The sequence below is a fragment of the Euprymna scolopes genome, chromosome 30, assembly GCF_053919585.1.
Source record: "Euprymna scolopes isolate OS-2025 chromosome 30, ASM5391958v1, whole genome shotgun sequence".
Taxonomy (NCBI): Eukaryota; Metazoa; Mollusca; class Cephalopoda; order Sepiida; family Sepiolidae; genus Euprymna; species Euprymna scolopes.
In genome coordinates, this window is record NC_136511.1 from 10,640,059 (window position 1) to 10,666,599 (window position 26,541).

General features: G+C 33.5%; 1 protein-coding gene across 4 annotated transcripts in view; it reads right to left on the reverse strand.

Annotated features, from left to right (window-relative positions):
• LOC145254651 (FK506-binding protein 15-like) overlaps window positions 1-26,175 on the reverse strand; it is a 125,640-nt gene extending 99,465 nt beyond the window's left edge. For 2 of the 4 annotated variants that reach the window (XM_080113287.1, XM_080113285.1), the window contains exons 1-4: window positions 25,792-26,175; window positions 12,263-12,357; window positions 2,951-3,023; window positions 1,313-1,382 (exon numbers count right to left, since the gene is read on the reverse strand). In XM_080113287.1, coding sequence (XP_079969413.1) covers window positions 1,313-1,382; window positions 2,951-3,023; window positions 12,263-12,357; window positions 25,792-25,844 — 291 coding nt within the window. In that variant the 5' untranslated portion in view covers window positions 25,845-26,175. The remainder of the gene's footprint in view (window positions 1-1,312; window positions 1,383-2,950; window positions 3,024-12,262; window positions 12,358-25,791) is intronic. The other 2 variants (XM_080113288.1, XM_080113286.1) reach the window with 1 other exon arrangement.
• Window positions 26,176-26,541: the final 366 nt, after the last annotated feature.

Here is a 26,541-nt window from a genome sequence, read left to right on the forward strand (position 1 = left end):
GTTTAAGTCTCCCCTCCATTAAGGCCAGAGGTTTTGGGGGAAAATTATATATATATATATATATATATATATATATATAGTTATCACTTGGACCACACCACAAGACTATTCAAGATTATCGGCTGGTAATCTATAGACATAAAAAAATTGACTGAAAAGTTAGTAAAAGAATTTAAAATAAAAATTATTTCCCTGAATACTTATTCAAAAAAAACTTTCCTTAATCCCAAATCCAACTTATAAACACTGCCTCATTTAAAAAAAAAAAACAAAAAAACTTCCTTAACCCTATATTGCAAGCCCCACCTTAGCAACAAAAACTACTTGTAAAACCACACATCAACAATACCTCTAAAAAAGAAAAGATTACCCAACCCCCTCGCAATACCCTAAATTTATCTCTCACAGCAAAAAAAAAAGGTTAAATCTCCTAAAAAGTTAGGATGGCCTGGAAATGAGGAATCATTTTTACATTAAATTCATATGTGAAACTGATCTCCTCTCCTCGTTCTAAAATAATTTTGTTTTTTCTTCTTTCCACTAATTATTTTTTAGGGTGTTTACATGTAATCGCAGAAAAAGTAGAATATCATTTATTTTGCGACTAGGAGTGGGGAAAGGTGTTCAAATTTTTTCTGGTAGGATGTTTAAAATTTATTTTATGTGGCAAAAAGTTTATGTATAACACAAGTTTAATACATTTATGTATAACACAAGTTTAATACATTAAAAATATATTTGATTAAAGAAATAAAGAAAATAACATGAGCATTAACGATAAAGTGTTAGGAAGACAACAACAAAAAAAAAGAAGAAAAAAAAAGAAAGTTATTTCCCTTGAATTGAAGAAAAGAGAGTGATTGCCCTTGGAGAGGAGAGCCGTAGAATGGAAACAGCCAAGAAGGGGAGTCATTCTCGCTTATCGGTCACTCTGAGAAAAAGATAAGATTTTCAGGATAGCTGATTCCAGATGGGCTGACTTCGGTAGACTAACAGTGTTGGCATAAACAGACAATTAAGATGTGGATGTTAGTATCTGGAGGGTTGTTCTGTGATAGTATCACACACATACACACACACAAAAAATTACAACTGATCCGATACCTACAGAATGCGTTCTCTCGCATTTTCTCTTATCTTATATTTTCATACTAGTAAGCCAATGTTCCAGTCCTTGACAATCGCCAAGATGACATGGCCAGACTAGAAGATGAAGACCAATGAAAAAAAAGAAACAGCGTTTGGGTCAGCGATTGATGTCGAGAGAGCACATGGTTTCATGCAATAAAAGTGTACAAAAAAAATTACTTACATCTGTCGCAGCATGGTTTGATAAGATGGCCGCTCCTAATTTACCTTGATGCTTATATTCACCGTCGATGCTATATAAAAAAAAAATTTTTTTATTATTTAACCACAAAGAAATACAGAGAGTTTTTTTTTTTTTTTTTTACAAAGGTGGTAAATTTTAAATTAAAATAAATCACAGAAAAATAATTTTTCCATACAAATATGTAGTTTATTCCAATAATTCTTGGCATTTATAATTTTGCTCTTGTTAACTGTTTTTCTTCTACCTACAGTCTTTGTCTTTTCCAAACTAAGGCCAATAGACATCTGTCTCTGTGATGATCATCTTTTGTTCTTGTTAGATTCTTATATCAAGTGGCTTCATGCCTTGTCTGGAGCACCCCCCTCTAAAAAAAAAAAAAAAAAAAAAAAAAAAAAAAAAAAAAAAAAAAAAAAAAAAGGTAATTCTCATCATCACTTCCTCCTCTGCAAAACTGGATATGTTACCTTAACTGTTCTACATCTCCCCCAAAACCTCTAATCCATTCATTCAATATGATGATACTGACGATACAATCAAAGTTTTGTTTTGCACACATCTCCCCACACAATACAAATACAATATTCCTCGGATGTCGTCAGATCTAAGCCTGTCTTTTAAACTCGTTACACATTCATTGTATCATTCTCATATCATTTCTCTCCATGCAACACATGTCCTCAAACTTTACTGGAAAAATTTCACTTTCACACATCATCACACTGCATGCACATGCCTCATAAATTCTTTCAATAGTCGACTGTGGTAACAATTTGCTGGTCAGTAATGACAGAAAGTTCCCAGAACGTTGTCTGAATGGATTTCAGAAAATGTAACATTTATTGCAAAGAAAAACTAAAAGTGATAATCACATGATAATTCTACGTTCCTGACCTTACGAGTATTACAACATATTGCAGAGAACATTACCATTGATGACATTTTATAAGGATTTTATCACATCTCACTTTCCTATTTCAAATCAAAATTTAAACAGTGGACAGAGACGTTGCGAGCCTATCATTGTTTTATCGTTATTTCAATGGCAGGTGCTCGTCTGAACTCCAATCTCTGGCCCACCCCTCGCCAATCTTTCACGAAAAACACCCGTCTAGCCGAATCCACTGTGAAAAATTTTCCCCATTCTTCATCTGTGCCTAAATCAAAACGTGGATTCCATGAACAAAGCTTTCTTAGAACTGCACGCCTGTGGAACTGTTCCGTCTGCCTGCTTCCCACCTGACTACAACTTGGATGTCTTTAAGTCCAACGTTAACAAATTCTTAATGAACCGCCCTCTTAAGTAAACACTTCATTAAATCTCCACACTAACGTACTGTACTTGCAATAACCTTTATCCCTGAGTGGCTTCCAGGCCTTGATAAGTGGTAACCACCGTGTAAAAAAAAAAAAAAAAAAAAAAAAAAAAAAAATTAGATAAAGTGGTTTGCTTTCCAAAGTTTTCAATTAATAATAGTTAAACTTGATAGCATATCAGATTATTTAATGCCAAATGCTTCCACTATGCAATGATATAACCAAATCCAGTTTCATGTCATAGTAAGTACACTATATAAATTGCATTAAAAGTAGTATTAAATTTCTGCAAGAGAGACTTACTATTTGTAGGTTTGTACAATGCAGGCCATTGTCAAATCGGGTGTACTTCCTGGAACTCCACTAGCTGCATTTTCTGGAGGCGAACAAAAAGAGAAAAACAATTAAAATACATGAAATAAATGATATCGAAAACATCAATTTCTCCCACATGTTTGATTTCAACCATACATTCAAGTCACACTCATAAAACTTGATCTATAATAGTCTTTACTAATTCACAGAATCAAATATCATTTCCCAGTCTATACACATCATTAAACAAATAAGTTTCTAACATGCCTATTTTTGCTCACCTTATGATGATTCGAGAAAACATCAAGACAAAATTTTTAAAAAATAATCTTTTATACAACCCTAACACATTCTTATTTTCACATATTCTATTTTCATTTAGTGAAATTTTATTCAAACTTTTTTACACATATAAGTTATTCTTAAATGAATTTAGAGATTTTAAATATTATTTGACGTGTTCAGTGGTAAAACAACATAAGCGCCACTTGATTCTTTTCACAAAAAGGTTAAATTTTTGGAGCATAATGATATTTCTTTGAACTTTTAAATAAGGTTTAATAATCGTGTAATGGAAGAAATTTATTAACTACTAGCATTTCAGCCCGGTGTTGCCCAGGTGTTTGGAGGCGTGTTGAGCAAAAGAAGAAAAAAAAAAAAAAGCAGTCAATTTTTTAAAATTTGACCCCTATTATGATCCCTTAACATTTATTGCTTTGGGCTCAAAACAAGTTATTAAGTTAGATCCATCTTCAAGGAACCTATATCAAAAATTGCAAGTGTTTAGATCCAAAATTGTCAGAGGAGTTTGGTAGAGTTCTAAAAGGTTAAATCGTTGAACTTTGACCCCTTAACAGCCAAATTTCTGGCTGAAAACCGATCAAAGATTTTTCCAAATCTCAGTACACTGTATATCGAATTTTGACTCTGTAGACTGAAAATTGACAGACTTGTTGCGTTGGAAAATGTACACAGAGAGACATATTCACATATATTTATATATATATATATATATATATATATTTAAATATAAAGACAGTCGTACAACATCATTCTAACATAAAGTACAAATTTAACCAGATATAATTATAAACCATGTAGAGGTCAGTGTAGTGAATAATATATAAAACAGAAAAATACTTTAGATAGAAGATATTGATATATCTATGCTAAATATTTGAAAGGGGCTTACAAAATTGAATTTTTAAGACTTTATTTCTGACTTTAGTGAACAACAATGATGTTAGTGCTCAAGTTCAAGTTTAGAAAAAAATCAAAACAAACAGAACATAATTAGGTAGAAAATTTCAAGAAAATCTATTTCAACAGACGCATATCAAATATTCAAACACTTATTTTCACATAGTTTGAATTCAGCAATGATTTTTTGTGATTCGATTTTACTTGATATTTTATGTGTTTCAACAAAAATCTCAAAATTTCAACTTTTCTTGTTCTTCCACCGAATGTGTCATTTATTGTCCCACTTTGACTTTTCTCATAAGAATTTTTCAGCCATTTTCACATAACATATAGTCAAATACAGATTTTGATCCCTTTAACTAAAAATCATTTCTTTAACTAAACATTGATCCCTTACTAAAATCATTTCTTAATGCACTTTCATAGTTTTATATAGAAACAGTTATATTTCAAATTTAGATTTTTTTTTTTTCACAATAATAAAAATATAAAAAAAAATTTATATTTTTTTTGCCGCAAAAAGCAAAGAACAAATTAAGTAATAATAATATATTTTTTTGCTTTTTTTTTTTTTTTTTTAATTATTAATAATAAATTATTTAACAAAGCGCAGGTATTTTTTAAAATGTCTAAGGGCTGATGCTACATTTAGGTTGGTAGCAAGTTTCAACATTACCAAGAGCATCCTCCCAGGAATTACCTCCTCCCTTTTTAAGATGATAGGAGAATCTTCCCACGGTATTACATCCTATTTTGGGGGAGGGAGTAATATAATATCTATTCTGTTGTCATAAAACTATACTACCAGGCATTATCTTCTTTGGTGGGAGCAGTGTGGTATATGTTTATCATGAAGAAATTCTTCCAGATTTTCTTCTCAGACATAAGAGGGTAGTGTAGTATATGTTCATTTATCATGATACATTCCATTAATCCATTATCACTTTTTTTTTTTTGTTATGGAGGTAGTATAGCATATGTTCGTTCGTGATACCATCCTCCCAAAATTACCTTCATTTTTTTTAGGGAGGGGGAGTAATGTAGTATGTGTTCTTTTGTCATAATACTCTCCTTCCAGGCATTAACTCCTTCCTTTTCAAAGAAGGGAGGGAAGTGTTTGTTCATTGTGATACAATCTTCTCAATTATTGGCTCCTCTCCTTTGAGTGCAAGTATAGTGTACAGCATAATAATGTTGACACATCGGTTCTTATCAGATCAAAGTTAAGCAATGTTGGGTCTGGTCAGTATCAGATTGGTGATTGTTTGGAAATACCATGTGCTGCATGTAGGAGGATATCGGCACCTCCATGCAAGAACTGTAAAAACCTAACGTCGTCATCTCCTTTAACTGGGATATACTACATGCGACTGAGGATAGATTGTGAACTAGATATTTCCATGAAGCTTCCTCCTGGTTCACCCTGCCTACGTTGAATGTTGCTGGCAAGTGTAGTATATGTTCTTTAACCATCATACCATCCTCTCAGACTAGCAAAATGAAAAAAAATAAAAAAAGCACATTCATTTAAAATACTTGTCTGAATTTATATTTAACTAGTGTATCACTTGGCATTGCTTGGCCATAAAATATGTTTAAATATATTTTATTTTATGCAGATTTTGTATTTATTATTATAGAGCAAATGCTGAAGTGATTATTATATTGTACCTAAAATATAGTAGTAGCCATCTGGCGTGGCCAAGCCATACAATACCGTTATATATATTTTAATTTATACAGGTTTCATATTTATTATTATTGACCCAATACTCTATTGATTATTATATTGTACCCAATATATAGCAGTGATTTCAAAAGGTTTAAAAAAAAAAAAAACCCAAAATAAAACAATTGAAGCATGCATGATCCCCCGTGAGTGCACAGTGAACGAAGCATAAAAAAAAAATGACCAAGTTCAGCATTTAGCCCCCAAAGGACGTCAATTAATGGTGAAAATGAACAAACGGTCAGTTTTAGGCCTTATCATATGTAAATTTGAGTTCTGCACCATGCAAAAAAAGAAATGACAAAGTCCATCATTTACCCCCCCCATTTAGCCCCAAAAGTCCCCAAGGCCTTAACATACTTAAATTTGAGTTCAGCACCATGCAAAACACTGCTAAATAGACATACACAAGAAAATTTTGGACAAACATTGTAAAATAGTCCCAAAAACTTTTCAGAAAATTTTATAAAAATCCAAGGCATCAATTTTTTTAATAAGCACAAAAGTGTCAATTTTAGCTATTTTAACCAGAAAGGCACCCCGGAGTTTCCCGGCAAAATCCATCCTGTTACTTTTTTTACTCATATCATGTTTAATGTTTGTGCAAAATTTCAAAAATTTCCAAGGCATAGTTATTGAGAAAAGTGCGGACAGACAAACGGACAAGGGTGAATTTACAGGTCCACCCTCCTTTTGTCAAAGGACCAAAAAATGCCTTGGAATCAAAACCAAAACATTTAACACTTCAGCCTTAGTTGTTATTATTTGAGCTATCATCAGATAAGATATCATCAGATAAGATATAGTTAAAAATAAACAGACTAAATATATATTTACACATGTGTACAAGAACACTAAGTCTGTTTATGCCTGTCAAGTTCCAATTTTTTTCCCCAATTTTGACCCCTCAGCAGCTATTTTTGTCGGCTAAATCAAATTTTTATCACAGGTCTAAATCCACAATATATCCAGTTTCAAATCAGAAACCAAAAATTGACAGAACAGATTGGTAGAGACCGTTCATTAGACAGAAAAGGTCACTTATATACACGCAAGCCGTCTGGCATTGCCCGGTCATAAGATATGTTTAAATACAATATTTTAATGCATGCAGACTATGTATGTATTATTATACTCTATTGATTATTATATTGAACCATTGAACCTAATATATATATATATATGACTTGGGTGCCATCAGCTAGAATCAAAACCAAAATATACAACTCTCCACACTTATTCCTTAGCCTCGGAGCCATACACACACACATATTTATATATATGATTATATGAATATATAATTCACCTGTCATCACTTTTTTTAAAAAATGGAATTGTCTGCTCGTGGAAGACAAGATTTAAGTAACACCACAAAGTACATAGAGTTTTATAATTATCTACATATATATATATATATAAAGCAATAGCGTTTGTGTGTGTGGGTGTGCGTGTGTGTGTGTACAACTCTCCTACAGCCCACAGCACTGGACTGATCATGACCAAATCTAGCATGATGATGGTCCCCCACCTAGGGCTGGTATATACCATTTTTCAAGGTTAAGATCAAAGGACAAGATCATAGCCTATGTATATATATATATATATATATATATATATATATATATATATATATATATATATATACTCTCCTACAGCCCAAACCACTGGACCGATCATGACCAAACCTGACATGATGGTCTCTGACCTAGGGATGATGCACACTACTTTTCAAGGTCAAGGTCAATGTTAAGATCGGAACTTTGCTGTATGCTCAGGTATTTGAGCAAAAGTGTTGGTATTTTTGCTAGTATAGATAATCAAACTTTCTCTTCCATCCCAATCCATGATAAATAATAATTGTGTGTTTTTCTTATCTTCTAACCTAATTTGATTTATCAACCTCGCGTAATAATTTAACCTATTCAGATAAAAATTGCAATAACAAGCAACATCCTCTCACATCATTTCCTGAAAGTTTTGTTCTTATCACCATCGAGATAATCAGCAGATATTATTTCAAATTGACCCAACATAACTCATGAGAGCAAATGTTTTTCTTTTTTCAAACAAAAGAAGATATGCTAAATTGATATTCTGTTGTTTTATTGCATGTCAACCATTTTGGTTTCATTTAATGTCAAATCCAGTCATTTTGGAAAACATTTTTATGCTTCAAAAGTTCTTTATATCTTCGAATATTTATTTAAAGAGTTTGGTTTAGTTGTTTTATTTTATGGTGCATCAAACCCTATTGAATTATTTAATGCAGAGTTCAGTAATTTTCGTAATAGATTTTTATTCTTTATATCTTCAAACATTTATTCATGGTTTGATTGTTTTGTAGAAAAATATTTTTGGTTACAATTTTGCAGAACATGAGAGTTTTGCAAACTGGAAAAACAAAACAAAAACAAAAAAATGTTTGGTGCATTTTTGATCAGAAAACCTAACCTGGTAGTTCAAAATGCCTTAACAGGTTTTACCACTCTGGGCCAAAATGGATCTGGGAGCAATGGTAACTAAGGAGAAACTTCAATTCAAATCCCTCACAGCCCCCCAAATGGAGTCTCACCAATGAATGGTCTTATGGTCATACACAGTGATACACTGATATTCTATGTTATAAAAACAAAAAAAAAACAAATCTTGAGAACGTGGTGTACAGTTGGTTGGTTGTTTTTGTTTTACGGCATATCAACCCTTTTCGGGTTATCTAATGCCGAATCCAAAGATTCGGAAGAAAAATTTTTTTAATAGAATATGTTTGTTGCTTTCACGTCGGTTTCTATTTAACCCATAGTTGGGACCCTAACAGGTACTACCACTCTGGGTCAGAGTGGACCTGGGAGCAATGGTAATTAAAGGGTGGCTCCACACTCCCCAAAGCCCACAAGCTGGGGCCTCACCACTGGATATAGTTTAAGGTCATATCCAGGACCCCCATTGAGGGACTTTTACCCTCTGCAGGGGGGCAGTCGGCGTATTCTAATGCCCTACTGACAGGGCCCGTGGTGTACGGCTAAAAACACAAAAATAATACACTTAAATAGAAGAGAAAGAGAGAAATGATTGCAGTATTCTTTATTTTCTCAACCTGCATCAGAATGCTTCCATTGGTCGTTTTTTTTTTTAAATTTCTGGCATCATGTTTGCCGAAAGAAATGTCGATTCTAAGCCTGCAAAATTAACTCTGGTTATTCTTTTCTTTATTCAGAATTCCTATCTCTATGCAACTTTTCGTAATTCTGTTAAGAACTATATAAAAGTTGATATAAAAATATAAATTCTTTTGAATCTTTATCATTCCTGCTCTCTACAAACTACTTTAGTTCGACTCAAAGTTTATGGGAATTTCTAAGGAGGAAATCTAAATCTAATATCATTTTTGTAGCTCTCTTTTGCTGAGAGGGCTACTGAAATGATATACTCAACATGATTAGGATCACAAGCACCCATGTTCCATCGATTTCGCTATCCATGTATAGTGAAAAGTCTGGGTTACACCGTCATGTTGCAGTCATTTACCTTTCAGATTAATTGACCCTTTTCACAGACTTCTAGCACTTATTTATAAACTAGAGTGGGTACTGATAACTATGAAGTTAATCAATTTAAATATTGTAAACAGTCAGGACAAATGCTAAAATAATTGCTAAGGCAAGATATGACTGGCCAATTGCTCAGATCCAACCTCTTTGACCTCCTGCATAGTAGAAGTAGAGTATTGGAAGTTACTTAACAATTTATGTAACCAGGCTACCGGGATCCATCACAAGATACCTACTCACGGTCTATAGATAGGCCCAGTTTTCTTTGGGAGGGGGAGATTTTACTTTGCATGAGTGTGCAGTCAGCAAATTCTAAGCTTTGCCGACAAGACAAATAGGCTGGTCGAATTTCTCCAAGTCATTTTCATCTTCCCAATAACATTTTTCATAAAATGTTATTAATAAAGAAACATCGACAAATAAAATTGGGTTTTAAAAATCTCGAGTTTTACTTTCTTCATCACATACATGTACATCTCCCATTCAAACCTAACGGTTTACTCTTTACTAGTTTAGTTGAAAAAGATCTCTGCTCATTTGTCACGCCAAAAATAGAAACTTCCTGCCACTGTTACCTCACTACTACTTTAAAAATTTTACTTCTTCATTTTTAACGTTACGTGAAAATTTACCGTATTAAGCCTATCTATGCACACTTGCAGTTTCTTTGGCACTTGTACAGTTTAATCAAGACATTAAAAAATGAAAATATTGGAAAACGGTTATATTGCACGTATCCATTATGGAACAAAGTTCTCTGAATAAAAAATTTCACTTAATTTCATCAAGTATATTTTTTTTTTTTTTTTTTTTTTTTTTACAGTGAAAAAACAATTTGTTATGATACCGAGCAAAAGGTTCGATTTTTAGGAAGAAAAGCTAGTAATAAAGATGGGGAGTATCGGCGCTTCATATGGAGTTATCTCCCTGTGGAGTGTTCAACAAATTCTATCATGGCTGACTTCAACGCGCTCTCATAAGAACATGTTTTTCCATTGTAAAAAAAAAAAAAAAAAAAAAAAACTACTCGATCAAATTAAATTTAAATTTTTTTCCGGAGATCTTCAGTCCAAAACAGATACATACAATATAACCTTTTTTCGATATTTTCATTTTTGAATGTCTTGATTAAACTGTACAAGTACCATTTCTTTTGTTTAATGAATCACAAGAAATCTTCTCAACTACTGATAGACATGGCTAATGACACTCGAAAGTTCTGCATTCAAACTTCTCAGTTTGATCTTCATAGGGAATATGAATTAGAACATATCAAGCCATTGCCAAGACTGCTGCAAAGAAGGTGAGCTCTCTCTATTGTGCTAGAAAGTTACTTATGCCTGAGAGTATCATGTACCTCTCGCCCATGCATGGAGCATTGTTACCACATTTGGGCTGGTGCATCCGCTACTAGTTTTTCATTCCTAAACAAGGTTCCCACACTGTCACCAAAATCAAACTTTTGTCCGATCGATGAAATGTTGCATCCCTGTGCTTATTTTATAAGTATTTTAATGGAACGTGCTCCGACGAATTCTAAGCTCTTGTACCGCCTCCATGTAAATACTTCCAACTAGCCTGACAAGCAGCAAAATCCCACCCCTACACAGATCCATAGATGCCTGAAAACCTTCTACTCAAATGATTTCTTCCCTCGAACTGCTAAACTTTGGAATTCCCTCCCGGGTTCCTGCTTCCCTAACTGTACTGACATGCAGAAGTTTGAGTGTAATGTGAACAGACATTTTGCTGCTCAACTCCCTATTTAGTATCCCTGCAAATTGTGCTCTAAATAGCAGTCTTTTATACCCAAGCGTCATTGTGACTTGTTTAAGGTGAAAAAGCAAAAAAGCAATTTAAAAAAAAAAAAAAAAAAAAAGCCAAAACCCACTCATGTGATGCTAAATGCTATGAGATTAATATCAAATCTCCAACACACTAAACCAACAGCGATTGTTCCCTCATTCTCATACAATATAAAGAGTAAAGAATAAAATTGATAAAGAAGCATCGACAAATGAAATTGGGTTAAAAACAAAACAAAAAACTGCTATAGGTTTTTTTCTTTGTTCACAGCATATATAAACACATGTAAACCGCTACTAAATGGAAAGGCAGCAGTTATTCAAATACATTGCTCTCTCTCTCTCTTCTGCTGCTCTGTCGAAAAAGAACTACATTAGACTAGCTGCTTCCTAATTGTCTGTATTTTTGAGATGATGTGTTTTCATTGATTGAGATTGTCGGACTGACTCTAACAACCAAGATGAGGAAGTCAGTCCGACAATCTCAATCAATAGCTGCTTCCTGTCTGTGACGTCACTGCCAGGATATTCATTCATTCATTCGATTGGCAAAGAATAAACGCACAAATGATTGCCATTTACAAAGGGAAAAAGTCCGTCAGAATTTAGGGAATTATGTACAGAGAACCTATACAGGGGAAAAACCGTGAAGGTCTGACCAGCGTCCGTCCAAGGCCGCCTTGAAGCCCTGTAGTATGTGCTGATTTATGACTTCAAGTAGCTGATTCCACGGAGATTCTACTTGAACCGAGAATGCAGCTTGCATGCCCATGGAGTCTGCGATCAGGGGCAGGAGTGAAAAACAGGTCCCGGTCTAGGCTGCATCATCCATAAAAGATGTTGTAGGCGAGGATGAGGTTGCCTTGAAGCATCCTGCGCTCAAGGGAAATAGTCTTGCTCAAATTATAATTGCAAATTTTCACCCAATTTTTAAACTCATGTGGAAATTTATTTATTTTTTTATTACACACCTATCACTTATGTTGTTAGAGTTTGATATAGACATTTTACTTACCTTTCTTGGGTTGCTTTGGAGCTGTGTATGTAAGGGATTCATTGCCCTTCTTGGTGCTTGCGACGTCCATTCCAAAGAGGGAAGCCAGTTTGGACCTGGGAGAAAATTTATCAAATTAAATAAGAACAAAATATATAAATAGGAAAAACGGACATGCAAAAATATTTACCTCCTTTCTAGGAGGTTAGACACAAGGTCAAGTGTAGGTTTGATGAAAATGTTTCTGTGGAAGGAACTAGATTCAAACTTAGCAAACCCAAGTTTTCAGTTTGTATTGTTGACCGTTTAACATAATAGAGATGCAGAAATTCATCTAAAATTATGTTTAACGATTTACAAAGCAATATTTTGGTGGAAAAAACACATAGGAAGCAGAGGTGTCAAAAGGGTTGGTGATTTAACAAGTCTGAACTATCTGACAGTCAAGATTTAAATATTTACCAATGCTGAAGGGGGTGCTGTGGAATCAGTAGTATAAACACTCAACTCAGACGCCTAACATTCTTAAAACAGTCAACCTCAGTCTAGGGCTTAAGATTTTCTTTCACTAAGAATAAATCATACAATTTATTTTTTTTGTTTTTTTTTGAAAGATGAGCATGGTGTTCTAGGCATTGTGAATTCAAAGTTTTTTGTTTTTATGAATATTTAAAGGATTTGAGACAAGTGATTTTTAATTAAAAAAAATAAATAAATAAAAAAAAAAAAAATTATATACATATATAATAATATATATATTAGTGATGGGACGATTCCAATATCCCCCCCCCCCGATTCCGATACAATTACTGATTCCGTACTAAATTCCTGATTCTAATACAATTACCAATTCCGATTCTTTATAAATTTCTAATTATTTAACTATAAGATTGTTATTTTCTCCTGGCCTTTGTAAAAAAAACACACGTTAAATATGCAGATATTTTCCTAGATGTCAAAATACACGTGTGGAGAGTGACCTATCGATTTTAGCTTTATTGAGATTATAAAATCAATAAGTATTTATTATTTTATCATTATTACTAGCAATGGAAGGTTTTACTTTAAACAAAATCAAATAAAAACAAGACAATTAAAAGAATCGTTTTGGCATTTTTTTAAACTTCTAAAAAAAAAAAAAAATAAAAAAAAATAATTAAACGAAAATATAAGATTTTGTTTTTTTAATTAAAAAACTAATACTAAAAACTTTCGGAACTTGTTTAATAAATATTACATTTCAATCTGCGTCACATACTTTTCCAGAAAATTCATTGTCAAGCCCAAATATCAGTTTTTTTTTTTGTTTGTTTCTTTTAAATAAAAATCCAAATAATTTTTTTTCTCAGGAACTAAATAGAAAAAACAAATATACAAAATAGGGAGCTAAAGTGGCCAAAAAGTAGGTGCTCATTGTGTGCTCATGTCTTAGTAAAATAGAGTTATCTTCCTCAGATCAGTGACGACATATCCAACAGCGCCGGCAAAAGTTATTGCCGTTGACTGGTGATAAGTGCTTTCGTTAAGAGTCGCACTTCTTTGTTTATGAAGCCATTCGGCGGAAGTGACATCAGACAAATTTTAAGGTTCGGATGACCAACACTATATAATGTAACTTTTTAAAAAGCAAATACAAAAATAGAAGTTTTGGTAAATTTTTACTTCGTTTCCACCTTAACATTTTCCTTTAAAACGACGACTTTCAAGGTTTTGACTATGCTGAAAACAAATATTGCATTCAAATCTTCCGCAAATAAGTAGTTTTCGAGATATTAAACAATGCAATCCTTAATGTTAAAGGTGGTGGCCATCGTTGTACATGCAAGTGCGCCCATTTTTGTCATAATTAATATGCTCAGTATTCCATAGTTAGCCATAACATACGGACCCAACGGTTCATCGGTAGTCTAGTATATCTAAAAAAGTGAGAATGTGTGTATGCGTGAAGACAACTCTCAACCTATATACTCAACAAATTTTTTATCTACAAACTTGAAATTTGGTATTTAGGGTATACCAAAACTTTTTAATTTGTTTTCATCTGGAAAAAAAAGGACTGCTAATGGGTAAAAATTGAAAAATTCGTACTTGGGGAGGGGTCTTTTTTTCTTTTTTACATGGAGTTCACCTCTTATCAAGGCCCAATGGCCACTCGGAGATAAGGGTTATTGTGTGTGCAGTAATCAAAGGGATAGTGTAGCAATAGTATTGGAGAATTGGTACTTGGGGGGGGGGGGCGGTTCATCAGGAATTTGTTTGTGTTAGACTTGAAGACATCCAGGTTGAATTCGGAAGGGAAACAGGCAAGCGGAACAGAGTTCCACAGGTGTGCAGTTCTAAGAAAGAAGCTTTGTTCATGGAATCTACATTTTGATTTAGGCACAGATAAGGAGTGGGGAAAATTATTGACGGTGGTTTCAGCTAGTCGGGTGTTTTTTGAAAAAGATTGGTGAGGGGGGGACCAGAGAATGGAGCTCAGACGAGCACTTGCCATGGAAATAACGATAAAACAAAGACAGGCTCGCTATGTCTTTTCTGTGGGAAAGAGGTTGCAGGGTAGAGAAAAGGACATCCCCCACCAAGCCACAAAATCTATTTTGTACTCTGTCAAGGCAGGATAGGCTGTTTTTAGCAGCTCCCGCCCAGACGCGGCAGCAGTACTCCATCTTTGGACGTACTTGGCTCTTATATAGATAGAGAATTGCATTATTAGTGAGATATCTTCTGGAGCAGTAGAAGGATCCCACCATTTTCCCAGCGACCTTGGCCACAGACTTGATGTATGTGTTCCATTTAAGATCAGGAATAAAGGTCAAACCCAGAAGCTTATCAAAACATGGGGCCTCCTGTAGACGAGAGCCATCCATCCCAATTGATGCCAGATGGGGATCAGAGCGTTTACGATGTAGAGATAGGAGCTTGGTCTTAGATGCATTAAAGGTAACCAGCCACCTCTTTCCCCACTGTACCACGTGCTAAAGATCAGAAGAGAGAGAATCAGAGAGAACATCTGTTTGTCAATAGTTCCAGGACTGTGCATGCACGAATTGTTCACATGACAGCTTCCTTATGTTAAGAATAAGTAGATTTAAAGATCATGGCAAGCTGGCCTAATGGTTATCGTACGTGATGCACTGTTTTGGTTTCAATCTAAATTTGACAATAGTTTTTTTTTTTTTTTTACTTACAAGAACGGTGTAGAAAAAACATAATACTCGCATGCACATGTCTCAGTTTCTTTCGTTTTTTTTCTTTATTGCGTACAATATAAAAATCGGTAGAGGAATGGCTGTAATAATAATAAATGCAAAAGCTACATAAATTAAATATCATATTTATGCAGATTTTATGACCGAGCTACTAGTAGTAACTAAAAAGAAAAATTGGTCACATAATTTGGTTATATAGAAGCATTCAACTGTCAAATTCTATCAATTAGTCATGTCTGATTTTACAAGAGGTGAAAGGGAAAATTAATCCACTATATTAATTTGTTTTGATTTTTGCTGATTAGTTTATTATCAAACTTATCGATTGTATAATATGTATTTCATCTGCAATACTTTATAATTACTATTGTTAAATTTGTACAGGGTGAAATGATAAAGTTGTTGCCCTAAAGAAAACACTACAGCTTTATTTCAAAACTTATGGAAAAATTCAGGTAACTTAATTATGTAGTAGAGCTGACATCTATTCAATGTAGCCGCCTTCAGGCCCTATTACCGTCTCAATACAGGTCCAGAACTGGAAGCATGCCTTTTCTACAAGCGCCGGCAGGAGCTCGGCAAATACTCAGCGGATGGTGGTGATCAAGCTGGCTTTGGTATTATGGGAGGTCATGTTGGTGATGTTCTTGACATATGACCAAACAAAGTAGTCTAGCAGGTTCCGGTTGGGTAGGAGGGAGGCAGTGAGAGAAGGGTACAAAGTCATAGCACTCCTCAAGCCAGCCCTGGGTGTCTCTGGACTTGTGGAATGGCACTGAATCCTGCTGCCACACCCAGGGTCTGCCAGCAGCTACCTGATTTCAGCAGGGGATCACCACATTCTTCAGCACATCCTTGGTGTTGACTTTGAAGCCAACTTGGAAGATGTGAGGTGGCATGATGTGATACTCACTTTGAAACCACACCAACGACCATAACCGTGGCTGAAAACTTTGTTTTCATCACCCTGAGCACAACCCTGTTTTGCACGACAATCCAGCGATGCATTTTGAGGGTGTTGGCAATGGTCCTGTTATCATAACTTGAATTGATAGCGAGCATGAGTTGTACATCAGCGCATCTCCGATCTCGCTCGTTGAACATTGTGTCAATTTCAGACATGATAGAAGGCTCCTATTGCTCTTCGGATTTGTAGACAACTAGCAAACTAGTAGATGGTTTGCAAAGAAATAAAAATAAAAATAAAAACGGTTTTCATCAAACAGAAATGGAATCATGTCGTCTTTTCTAGGATGAAAATTTTATCGTTCCATCCTGTATTTATATTTCAATTTTATTTTTAAACGCTGTTTCATTTTAGTTTTCTTGTCTTATATCTATCTATCTAGTCGGACTCTTTGCCCAAACCAATGTGAATATCTCTCCCCAGATTTTCCTATCTTCAATCAGCTGCCTAAGACCTTCAAGATTACAGTTGGTATCGTGCAATTTGCTCGATGTACGTGGATGTAGGTCATCCTTGTGCACACATACCATAACAATACATTTCTCACCAACTCTTGTTTTGGTTGGTTGGTTGTTTTACGGCATATCAACCCTTTTCAGGTTATTTAATGCTGAATCCAAAGATTTTAAAGAAAAATTTTTTTAATAGAATATATTTGTTGTTTTCACGTCGGTTTCTATTTAACTCATAGTTGGGACCCTAACAGGTACTACCACTCCGGGTCAAAGTGGACCTGGGAGCAATGGTAATTAAAGGGTGGCTCCACACACCCCCGAAGCCCACAAGCTGGGGACTCACCGCTGGATATAGTTTAAGGTCATATCCAGGACCAGCCAACTCTTGTTTGCTCCTCTGGACGTGACTGGAAAATCATAGACATCACTCCCTAATGGTAGTAGATATGTCAGGAGTCTAATTGAAGGAGTCAAAGCCAAAAACCTTGAGGTAGTCATGCTCTTTGTAGATTTCTTCAAAGCATTTGACTTCGTACATAGAGGGAAAATGGCCAGCATCTTAAAGGCATATGGCATTCCAAACAAAGTCATTAACGCTATGAAGATGCTATACAAACACTTCCTTAAGTCAATGATTAACCCTAAGTCTGAGTGGCACACCCCTTCCCTCAAATGATCCAAGATTTTGAACTCTTTTTTTGATATCCTTTCCTGTCGCACCCTCTTTTCTGCTTAGCTTTCAGCTATCTGGCAGGGAGTATTATGGATAAATGCTTCTCAGATTGATATGCAGATAGGTAGCTCGCATATAAATGTTACTCAATACGCACCGGTTATTTGCCCTTGTCTCAGCTTTAGATTTATCTGACAGGTGGCGTCTCTACTTCCTGTTGTGCATTTCCTTTACCCATTTACACCTCTACCTATCTTTACTCCTTTTCGTCTGAACCGTCCATAAACGCACTTTTCCGTTTTGCCTCACATTTTACGATAAAACATACACACTTTCGTTTTAAGGTAAGGTGACATACAATGTATACACTAACAAACTAAAGTAAGGTGACATATATTAGGCACCGCCAAAACTGGGGGGGGGGCAGGTAAGTACTTTTTGACAGACCGTCTTTTTAAAAATCTACCAAAAAATCAGGTAATTATCCAATCAATACGAAATTTTTAGCAATTATTGAGAGAAGAAAGGACTTTATAACAGTGTACTTATTTTTTATAAACGATATTTATATCTATCTATTTTTTTTTTGCTTACAAACCCCCCTTGTTTTGAGGGGGGTTCCAAATATGCTTAAAATAATCATCTGAAACTGAACAAAACATATTGTGTTGTTGTAAGGGACAGAATTATAGATTTAAAAAAAAAAAAAAAAAACTTGTTTGCATACCTTATTTTGACATCTGAATATCAGAACTTCGATTGTGTTTAATTATTCCGCTTTTGAGTTTTGAAGTGTGAAATTCGGTGAATATGTTAAGTAAAATAATTAAGTTAAACAAAACAAAAAAAAATTTTTTTTTAATATTTATATGAAAAAAGTCATTTTAAAATCTTTGATAAATAAATTAACAATTTTTTTTTGGCGAGCCGAATAATGCATGACCATTATTAGACAGGGAATGCTTTGAAGAATCGATGAAAAAAAAAAAAAAAAAAAAAAAAAAAAAAATCAATAAATATTGTGCCCTTTGTGTTAAAAATATCATTTTCTCGATCCCATTTGAAAACATTTGCCACCCTTCGACTACGGTGGACCAAACGCGCTGAAATAATTTTCTTTATTCTGCTTTAAATTGCCCCTCCACCCCATTTTGGGGAGCCTGACCCCCACACACATACACATTAAAAACCAAACTCATACAAATGGTCACCCATCTGGTACTGGCCAGCCTCAGCGTTAATAATACATTGAAATTTTTGTCACTGAAAAATAAGTTTTTTTTTTGCCTGTTTGGTCTTCCGTAGTTTGCTTTTTATCAAGTATAAATGTAAACATTGTATCAAATTGACGCAAAGTTTGCCTATATGAATAAGTGGAATTATTTGAAATCCAGGTACTTATATTATAATATTTTTGCATATTCTCATAGAAAATCACCCTATATCTTACATCGACAAGAAATAAATAAATTCTTTCAAAAACCTTTTTTCTTTTTTTTTTTTTTTTTTTTTAATTATTTATATACATTTTTTGTGCAAGACAAAAAATGTCAATTGTTAACTTTTGGGGAAAATTTAACATTTAAAATTTAATTAAAAAGAGTAGAAAAAGTTTTACATTATTCTGCTATCTATTATAAAATTCAGGGTTTTATCTTTCTGAAAAAAAAAAAAAAAAAATAAGTTACTCAGAAAAATTTAATAAATGTAATTTCGTTTTAAAAAACAACAAATTGTTTTTTTGGCCATTTTTGGCAGTGTCTAACATACATACAATGTATACACTAACAAACTAAAGTAAGGTGACATACATATAATGCATACACTAACAAACTCTTGTGAACACTACATACACACATACAATGAACATACCACAAGCATTACAAGTTAAAAGGCATACTTATACATGTACACACACACACACGCATCTATACAAAACACTAGTTCTTACATATTTCAAATTGAATAAAACATCTTATTTGTATAGATTGTAACTCGGCTTTAACGTCCTCCTTTTTGATCTTTCCTTTAAATGTGCTTCTCTTGATGTTGTCATTCCCTTTTATTTAGAAATGTACAAACGTATCTGGTGTATACAAGATCAATGACGAATATCTCTTCTCAACACGCTTACCAACCTTCTACAAATGACTAACAACAGTCAACGCTACAATGGTAACTCCGATCTCTACAATGATAACGGTTAACTCTACAAATAGTTCCCACCCGGACTTAAGTTTAATAAGATTAACGGAGGGTTTAACATGATTTATAGGCACCGCCAAAAATGGCCGCAAAATCAAGTTGTTGTTGTTTTTTAAAACTAAATTACATTTATTAAAATCCATTATTTCTGAGTAACTTTTTTTTTTTCCAGAAAGATAAAACCCTGAATTTTATCATATAGAAAACAGAATAATGTAAAACTTTTTCTACTATTTTTAATTCAATTTTAAATGTTAAATTTTCCCAAAAAGTTAACAATTGTTATTTTTTGTCTTGCACAAAAAACGTACTTAAATATTTAAAAAAAAGGGTTTTTGAAATAATTTATTTATTCATTTATTGTCTAACTAAGATTTAGGATGATTTTCTAAGAGAATATGCAAAAATATTATAATATAAGTACCTGAATTTCAAATAATTCCACTTATTCATATATGTAACCAGATATTTCGCGTCGCCGAAGAGTTCAGATCGACTCTGTTTACGTTTTCTTTCGATGAGACGAAAACTATGGAAGACTAAACAGGCCAAAAAAACTTATTTTTCAGTGACGAAAATTTCAATGTATTATTAAGCTGAGGCTGGCCAGTACCAGATGGGTGACCATTTGTATGAGTTTGGTTTTTAATGTGTATGTGTGTGGGGGCCAGGCTCCCCAAAATGGGGGGAGGGGGCAATTTAAAGCAGAATAAAAAAAAATTATTTCAGCGCGTTTGGTCCACCGTAGTCGAAAGGCGGCAAACGTTTCCAAACGAGATCGAAAAAAATGATGCTATTTTTAACACAAAGGGCACAATATTTATCGAATTTTTTTTTTTTGTATCGATTATTCAAAGCATGCTCTGTTTAATAATGGTCATGCATTATTCGGCTCGCTAAAAAAAAATTGTTAATTTATTTATCAAAAATTTTAAAATGGCTTTTTTCGTATAAATATAAAAAAAATTTTTTTTTTGTTTTGCTTAACTTAAATTAATTATTTTACTTAACATATTCACCGAATTTCACACTTCAAAACTCAAAAGCGGGATAATTAAACACAATCGAAGTTCTGATATTCAGACGTCAAAATAAGGTATGCAAACAATTTTTTTTTTTTTTTTTTTTTTTTAATCTATAATTCTGTCCCTTACAACAACACAATATGTTTTGTTCAGTTTCAGATGATTATTTTAAGCATATTTGTTCCCACTTCAAAACAAGGGGGGGTTTTGTAAGCAAAAAAAAATATATATATAAATATCGTTTATGAAAAATAAGTACACTGTTATAAAGTTCATTCTTCTCCTAATAATCGCTGAAAATTTCGTATTGATCGGATAATTACCTGATTTTTGGTAGATTTTTAAAAAGACGGTCCGTCAAAAAGTACTGACCTGCCCCCCCAGTTTTGGCGGTGCCTAATGATTTAACATGCTACATTTTCTCATAATTTGGGAGATTTACAAAATAATTTTTTTTTTAACGAAATCCTCAAAAATTTGGTGAATTCATTTGCCCCGTCACTGTTTAGAAAATCAGACAGAGCAAGTCGTTAAAATTTTGCAGCCATCTTGGGAGCTAACAGTTTCAATAAAACCCAGAATTTTATTAATAGAGATATACATAAAGATTCATTATTTTAATTGATTTCTAGAACTCATGACACAAAGTGGGTGGAATCATTCTATGAAAAAGATGAACTCTGACATTTTTCTTTTGAATTTAAGGAAAAAAAAAAAGTCCTTTCTGAGCAAAAAGAAACAAAAGATATGTGTTGATATTAAAGATGTCAGCTTTAGGATGGCTGTTATTGAAACAACATTATCTTAACCAAATTAGTTCCTAGTTTTATAACAATTTGGGTCAATCAATAATTTAAGTGGCCAAACATCAATATAATCTAATCATTATCGTATTGTTTGATTAGAATATTGGTAATCATTGCTATTACATCAGTTAATTTAAAGAAAATACTGTCGAAAAATTAATCAAAGACTTTTTTTTTTTTTTTTACTTACTACTAGCAGTTCAGCCCAGCTTTGCTCAGGCCTTATGTACTGTTCATAACTTATATATGAAAAAGTTTGATTCGTGTCCAGGTAACCTATATCTAAAATTTTAAGTGTTTAAACTCAAAATTGGCAGAGGAGTTTGCTAGAGTTTTCAAAGGTCAAATCGTTGAACTTTGACCCCTTTAACAGCCAAATTTCTGGCTGAAAACCGATTAAAAAAGTTTTCCCAAATCTCAATACCCCTTATGTCAAATCTCGAGTCTGTAGACTGAAAATTGACAGAGTAGTTTGGTAGGGAAATGTACACACAGACAATTTCACTTTTATAGATGAAGGTCAGAGGCTACACTGACCAAAACATTGCACAAATAACACCAAAGATGAGAACAATAGTCCAATCAAAACAAGTAATACAAGGATGAAGAGATTCCAGGAGATGGAAAGGGGGAGTGGTGGGAGTGAGAGATTGATTGGAGTTGAACTTTTTTCTGAGGGTTCATGGTCAGTTGGGCTAATGTGGCTCTTGGCAAAAAGATTGCGTTTATAGAACTTATAGATTTCAGTTTGGTCAGGCAAAAATCTCATTAAGTCAACCAATAAAAACGAGAACCACACTTTTGTATTGGTATGAATTTTGAATCAGATAAAAACAGTAGTTATGGTTTGAGCTAAAAACTATAAGAAAAGATTACTTACCTTCAATGAACTCTGCTTTGGGGAGAGATGCAAAAGCGCCTTCTCCCTTGTGATTAAAAATCTTTTTTTTTCCTTTTTTTTTTTTTACTTCAGTCGAAGTTCTCAGAAATCAAGGGTCCCACTACATGGGGCTAAAACTTGAACTCTATATGAGATACATAAATATTCGAATGTTCCATTTAAGTTCTTTATCTCTCAAACACTGAGTTAAAGTAAAGAAATTGAGAACATAATTTTCCTCTCCCCAATTAACCATTTTCATACGTTGTAATATATCTTCCATTTTGGTCTCTTGGTCTTACTGGATTCCAGGACAAGAATTTATCTAGTCTGGTGGAGTATCCAGATGAGTAAGCATGTGACCTTGGACGATGTTATAAAATTGCTTGTTTTTCAAAAGCTTTCTCTTTACATTTGGTTCCTAACGTCATAGTAATTATTCGCTTCCAACTTACGGGATTTGAAGGTTGCAACCGACGGCAGTCTGTTGCAAGAGATATCCGTAAAGAAGGTAAAACGATTTTTCGGTACTCATGCACTTATTGATCTGTGCTGAAATAATAACGTTATTATTTAAAAAGCCATTCTTAACATGGGGAGGGTGTTTTGTACCTATTCTGTACTTTAACCTTACAATTGAATAAAAAAAATATATAAAACTTTAATTAAACTTGAATTTAAGCCGCTGAAATACACATTTGCCGAATTTTTGTTGGAGGAGCGTCAACGTGTGGGTGCTCAATTTACGTAAAATTCTTCATATCTTGGAAACTACTCGTTTGCTGGAATTTTAAACGTTATTTTTGTTTTCAACATCCTCAAAAACTTATAAATGTCTTAATTTTCCAAGTTTTCTTTCTATAGTGTGGAAAGTCGATTGTCTGCCCCCTTGCCGATCTTATATTCCCAATAGGTGTCGCTAGCAATGTACCATTCAGAAAGAAGATGGTTGGAAGTTTTTCTTCGATAAAATTTCTCATAATATTTGATTTTCTTAAATAAAAAACTACTTGATCGATTTACGTGATTTTTGGAATATGACATTTTCATGCAGTGACAAGTACATACATTATAAAGATTTTTTTCAGATTTTTATAGTAAAAAAGATTACTAGTAGCCCATTTATAGACTTGCACCAAACAAACAAACGAACGAATGATGGCTCATTTCTATGTATAGGATAATTTCCTAAACTAATGAATGGCCGAATAATGGGTGCTTATGAATGTTAGAATATACATTCTAGGCACCACGGTGAGTAACATGAGCATTTCTTTTCTTTTTTTTTTGTAAACTAGTTTTCAAATTAAAAAAAAATCAGTTAAAAAAAGTATCCTTTTTATTATAAGCTTAATATTTTTATTTTTTAACTAAGTTTTTGATATAGTTCAACAAAAGTCGGTTTAGTTTGGTTCAATTTCTGTAGAAGCAGTCCCAAAAAATAAAATTTTATTTAACTAGGAAAAGAAGGAGAGGGCACTCTAAATTGAGGCAAATAAAAATGTCACTTCTACAGAGTCTGAACCACATCTTTTTCTTCTTTTTATCCTAACCTAAGTTTGTAAACCAGAAAAATCCCGAACACAAAGTTCACAGAAAAGGACGTTCACGTTCAGTTAAATTCAGTTAAAATCTTTCTGTTTTGGGTTGGTTACTCTTGCGATTTGCCAAGTTTGGTACTAATTTTTATTTCTTAAATTGTAAGGTGAAAGTGCACAAAGCCCCACCTTCCCTGTTAAGAATGGTTTTCTACATAATCTTCAGCAGTTTAATAAGTGTGCTGAAATCAGACTTATTCAGAAATCCATTCTTAACAGAGAGGGGAAGGGGCATTTTTTTTCTCTCTATTTTCACCTAACAATTTAATAAATAAATGACAAAATTTGGAAAACTGAAATTACCGCCATAAGTTATATTACGGATAAAGTTTAATATCAGGAACTGAATCTGATAGAACACCGTTTGCTACGGACTTTGGGTTGGGGATACACTTATTGGGGTTTGTATTACTGTACACACAGATTCGAAAAAGTTGTCAGAAAACAAATATATAACAAATAAATGTTATCAAAGGCAATATAAGTTACTTTTCTACCTAACTGGATATATTTTTCGTGTTTTTATTCAATGTAACATGTTTATTCAGCTCGAAAAGCATAGTGTTTACCGATGTATTGGAAAATTCAAGATGGCGGCCGATTCTCCCTTTAACACGGTAAGTTTGGAAAAAGGTGTAATAAATAATAAACTAGACAAAATACTGTTAGAAATTCGCTCAATATATGTTACCGTGACATAACTTAACATATATTCGGTGGTTTTTAATAGTATTTTGTCTAGTTTATTATTTATAACACCTTTTCCCGAACTTACCGTGTTTAAGAGAGAATCGGCCGCCATCTTGAATTTTCCAATACATCGGTAAACACTATGCTTTTCGAGCTGAATAAACACGTTAAATTGAATAAAAACACGAAAATTATATCCAGTTTTTAGTTTGGTAGAAAAGTAACTTATCTTGCTTTTGATAACATTTATTTGTTATATATTTGTTTTTTGACAACTTTTTCGAATCTATGTGTACAGTAATACAAACCCCACTTATTGTACCTACCGTGCTGAAATAATAACGGGTATTTTTTTTATGACATAACCCAGTGTAGTATAAACACCCCCAACCTCCCAATGTTAAGAACAGCTTTCGGAATAAACACCCCCAACCTGGAAAGCCGTTCTTAACATGAGGCGTTTGAAGGTGTTTATTCCGAAAGCCGTTCTTAACATGGGAGGTTGGGTGGGTGTTTATACTACGCTGGGTTAGGTCGTTAAAAATATCTAATAACGTTATTATTAAAAAAAACATTCTTAACAATGGGAGGGGAGTGTGTTTTGTAACTATTCTGTACTTTCATCTAACAATTTAATAAGATATTGTAAAATACTATTTTTAAAAAAATAGTGCGATAAGTGCATAAGCACCCAATTGACTTTGTCTGGAAGGATTTTTTCTTTATTGACCGAAAACAGAAAATGACGTGTAGGATGGTGAAAGTGAGAACAGATACTACATTTTGCTTGTAATGTCGCATTATTAGTGGATTTCATCGAACCAATAGCCATAGTGGTTGATCTATACAAACACTAAAAATTTAAAAAAAAAAAATAGATTTAACGTTATGATTAATAAATAAATAAACGGGAACTTCCTCGAAAATATAAATAAAAAGAATCTTTCTTTTCCTTTTTTTTTTTTTTTTTTTTTTGTCACCGCCTCCTTCTAAAAAAAAAATGAAAACATAATGACAAAATAACTTAAAATGGATACTGTACCCTCCAGTTGCAGACAAAAAGTCCTGGTCATCTTCATCCTTGTCAAAAAACATTTGTTTTTAGAACTCCAAAACCCGACTGGGTTGAATTTTTGTTTTGTTTTAGTTGCCCAAAGGGACAGACCACACCAACACCACAGCCTCGGCTGACTACGCTATGTCTATTCACAGGGACAGGAGACCATAACCGGAAATCCTATTTGTAGTCGTATAAACAACTTCCGGGTTCTTCTATTTCATTTTCTCTCATTTAAAAATAAAGTACAAATAAGTCTGCATCAAATATACATTTATATTTTAAAAGAGGTTTGAATATGGATGGGGTACAATTGTTATTATAAATATGAAAACAAGTTCAGTAATTAGACCGGAAGTTAATATGATTAACACCGGCACGTGACGGTGATAACTGGAAATGAATTTAAGAGTTATCGTCCTTGTTTCATTTTGACACTTTAGAAGACAAACTTTTTTGCAAGTTACGTTGGAAACATGATCGATTTGGCTAGTTATTCTACCAAGGAGAATGTTTTGGTTTTTAAATGAAAAAATAAATACGAAGTCAAGGAAAAACTGTTTTACCCCCAATTTTTCGTCTGCAAAATTTTAATCACGTGATTACGGTATAGCGAGAATAAAATAAATGATTCAAATGCTGGCTGCTATGGATTTATTTACGAAAAATCACTTTATTGATACTTATGCACTTATGTTACCGGGCTGGCAGGTGTTTTTTTTTTTTTTTTTAACG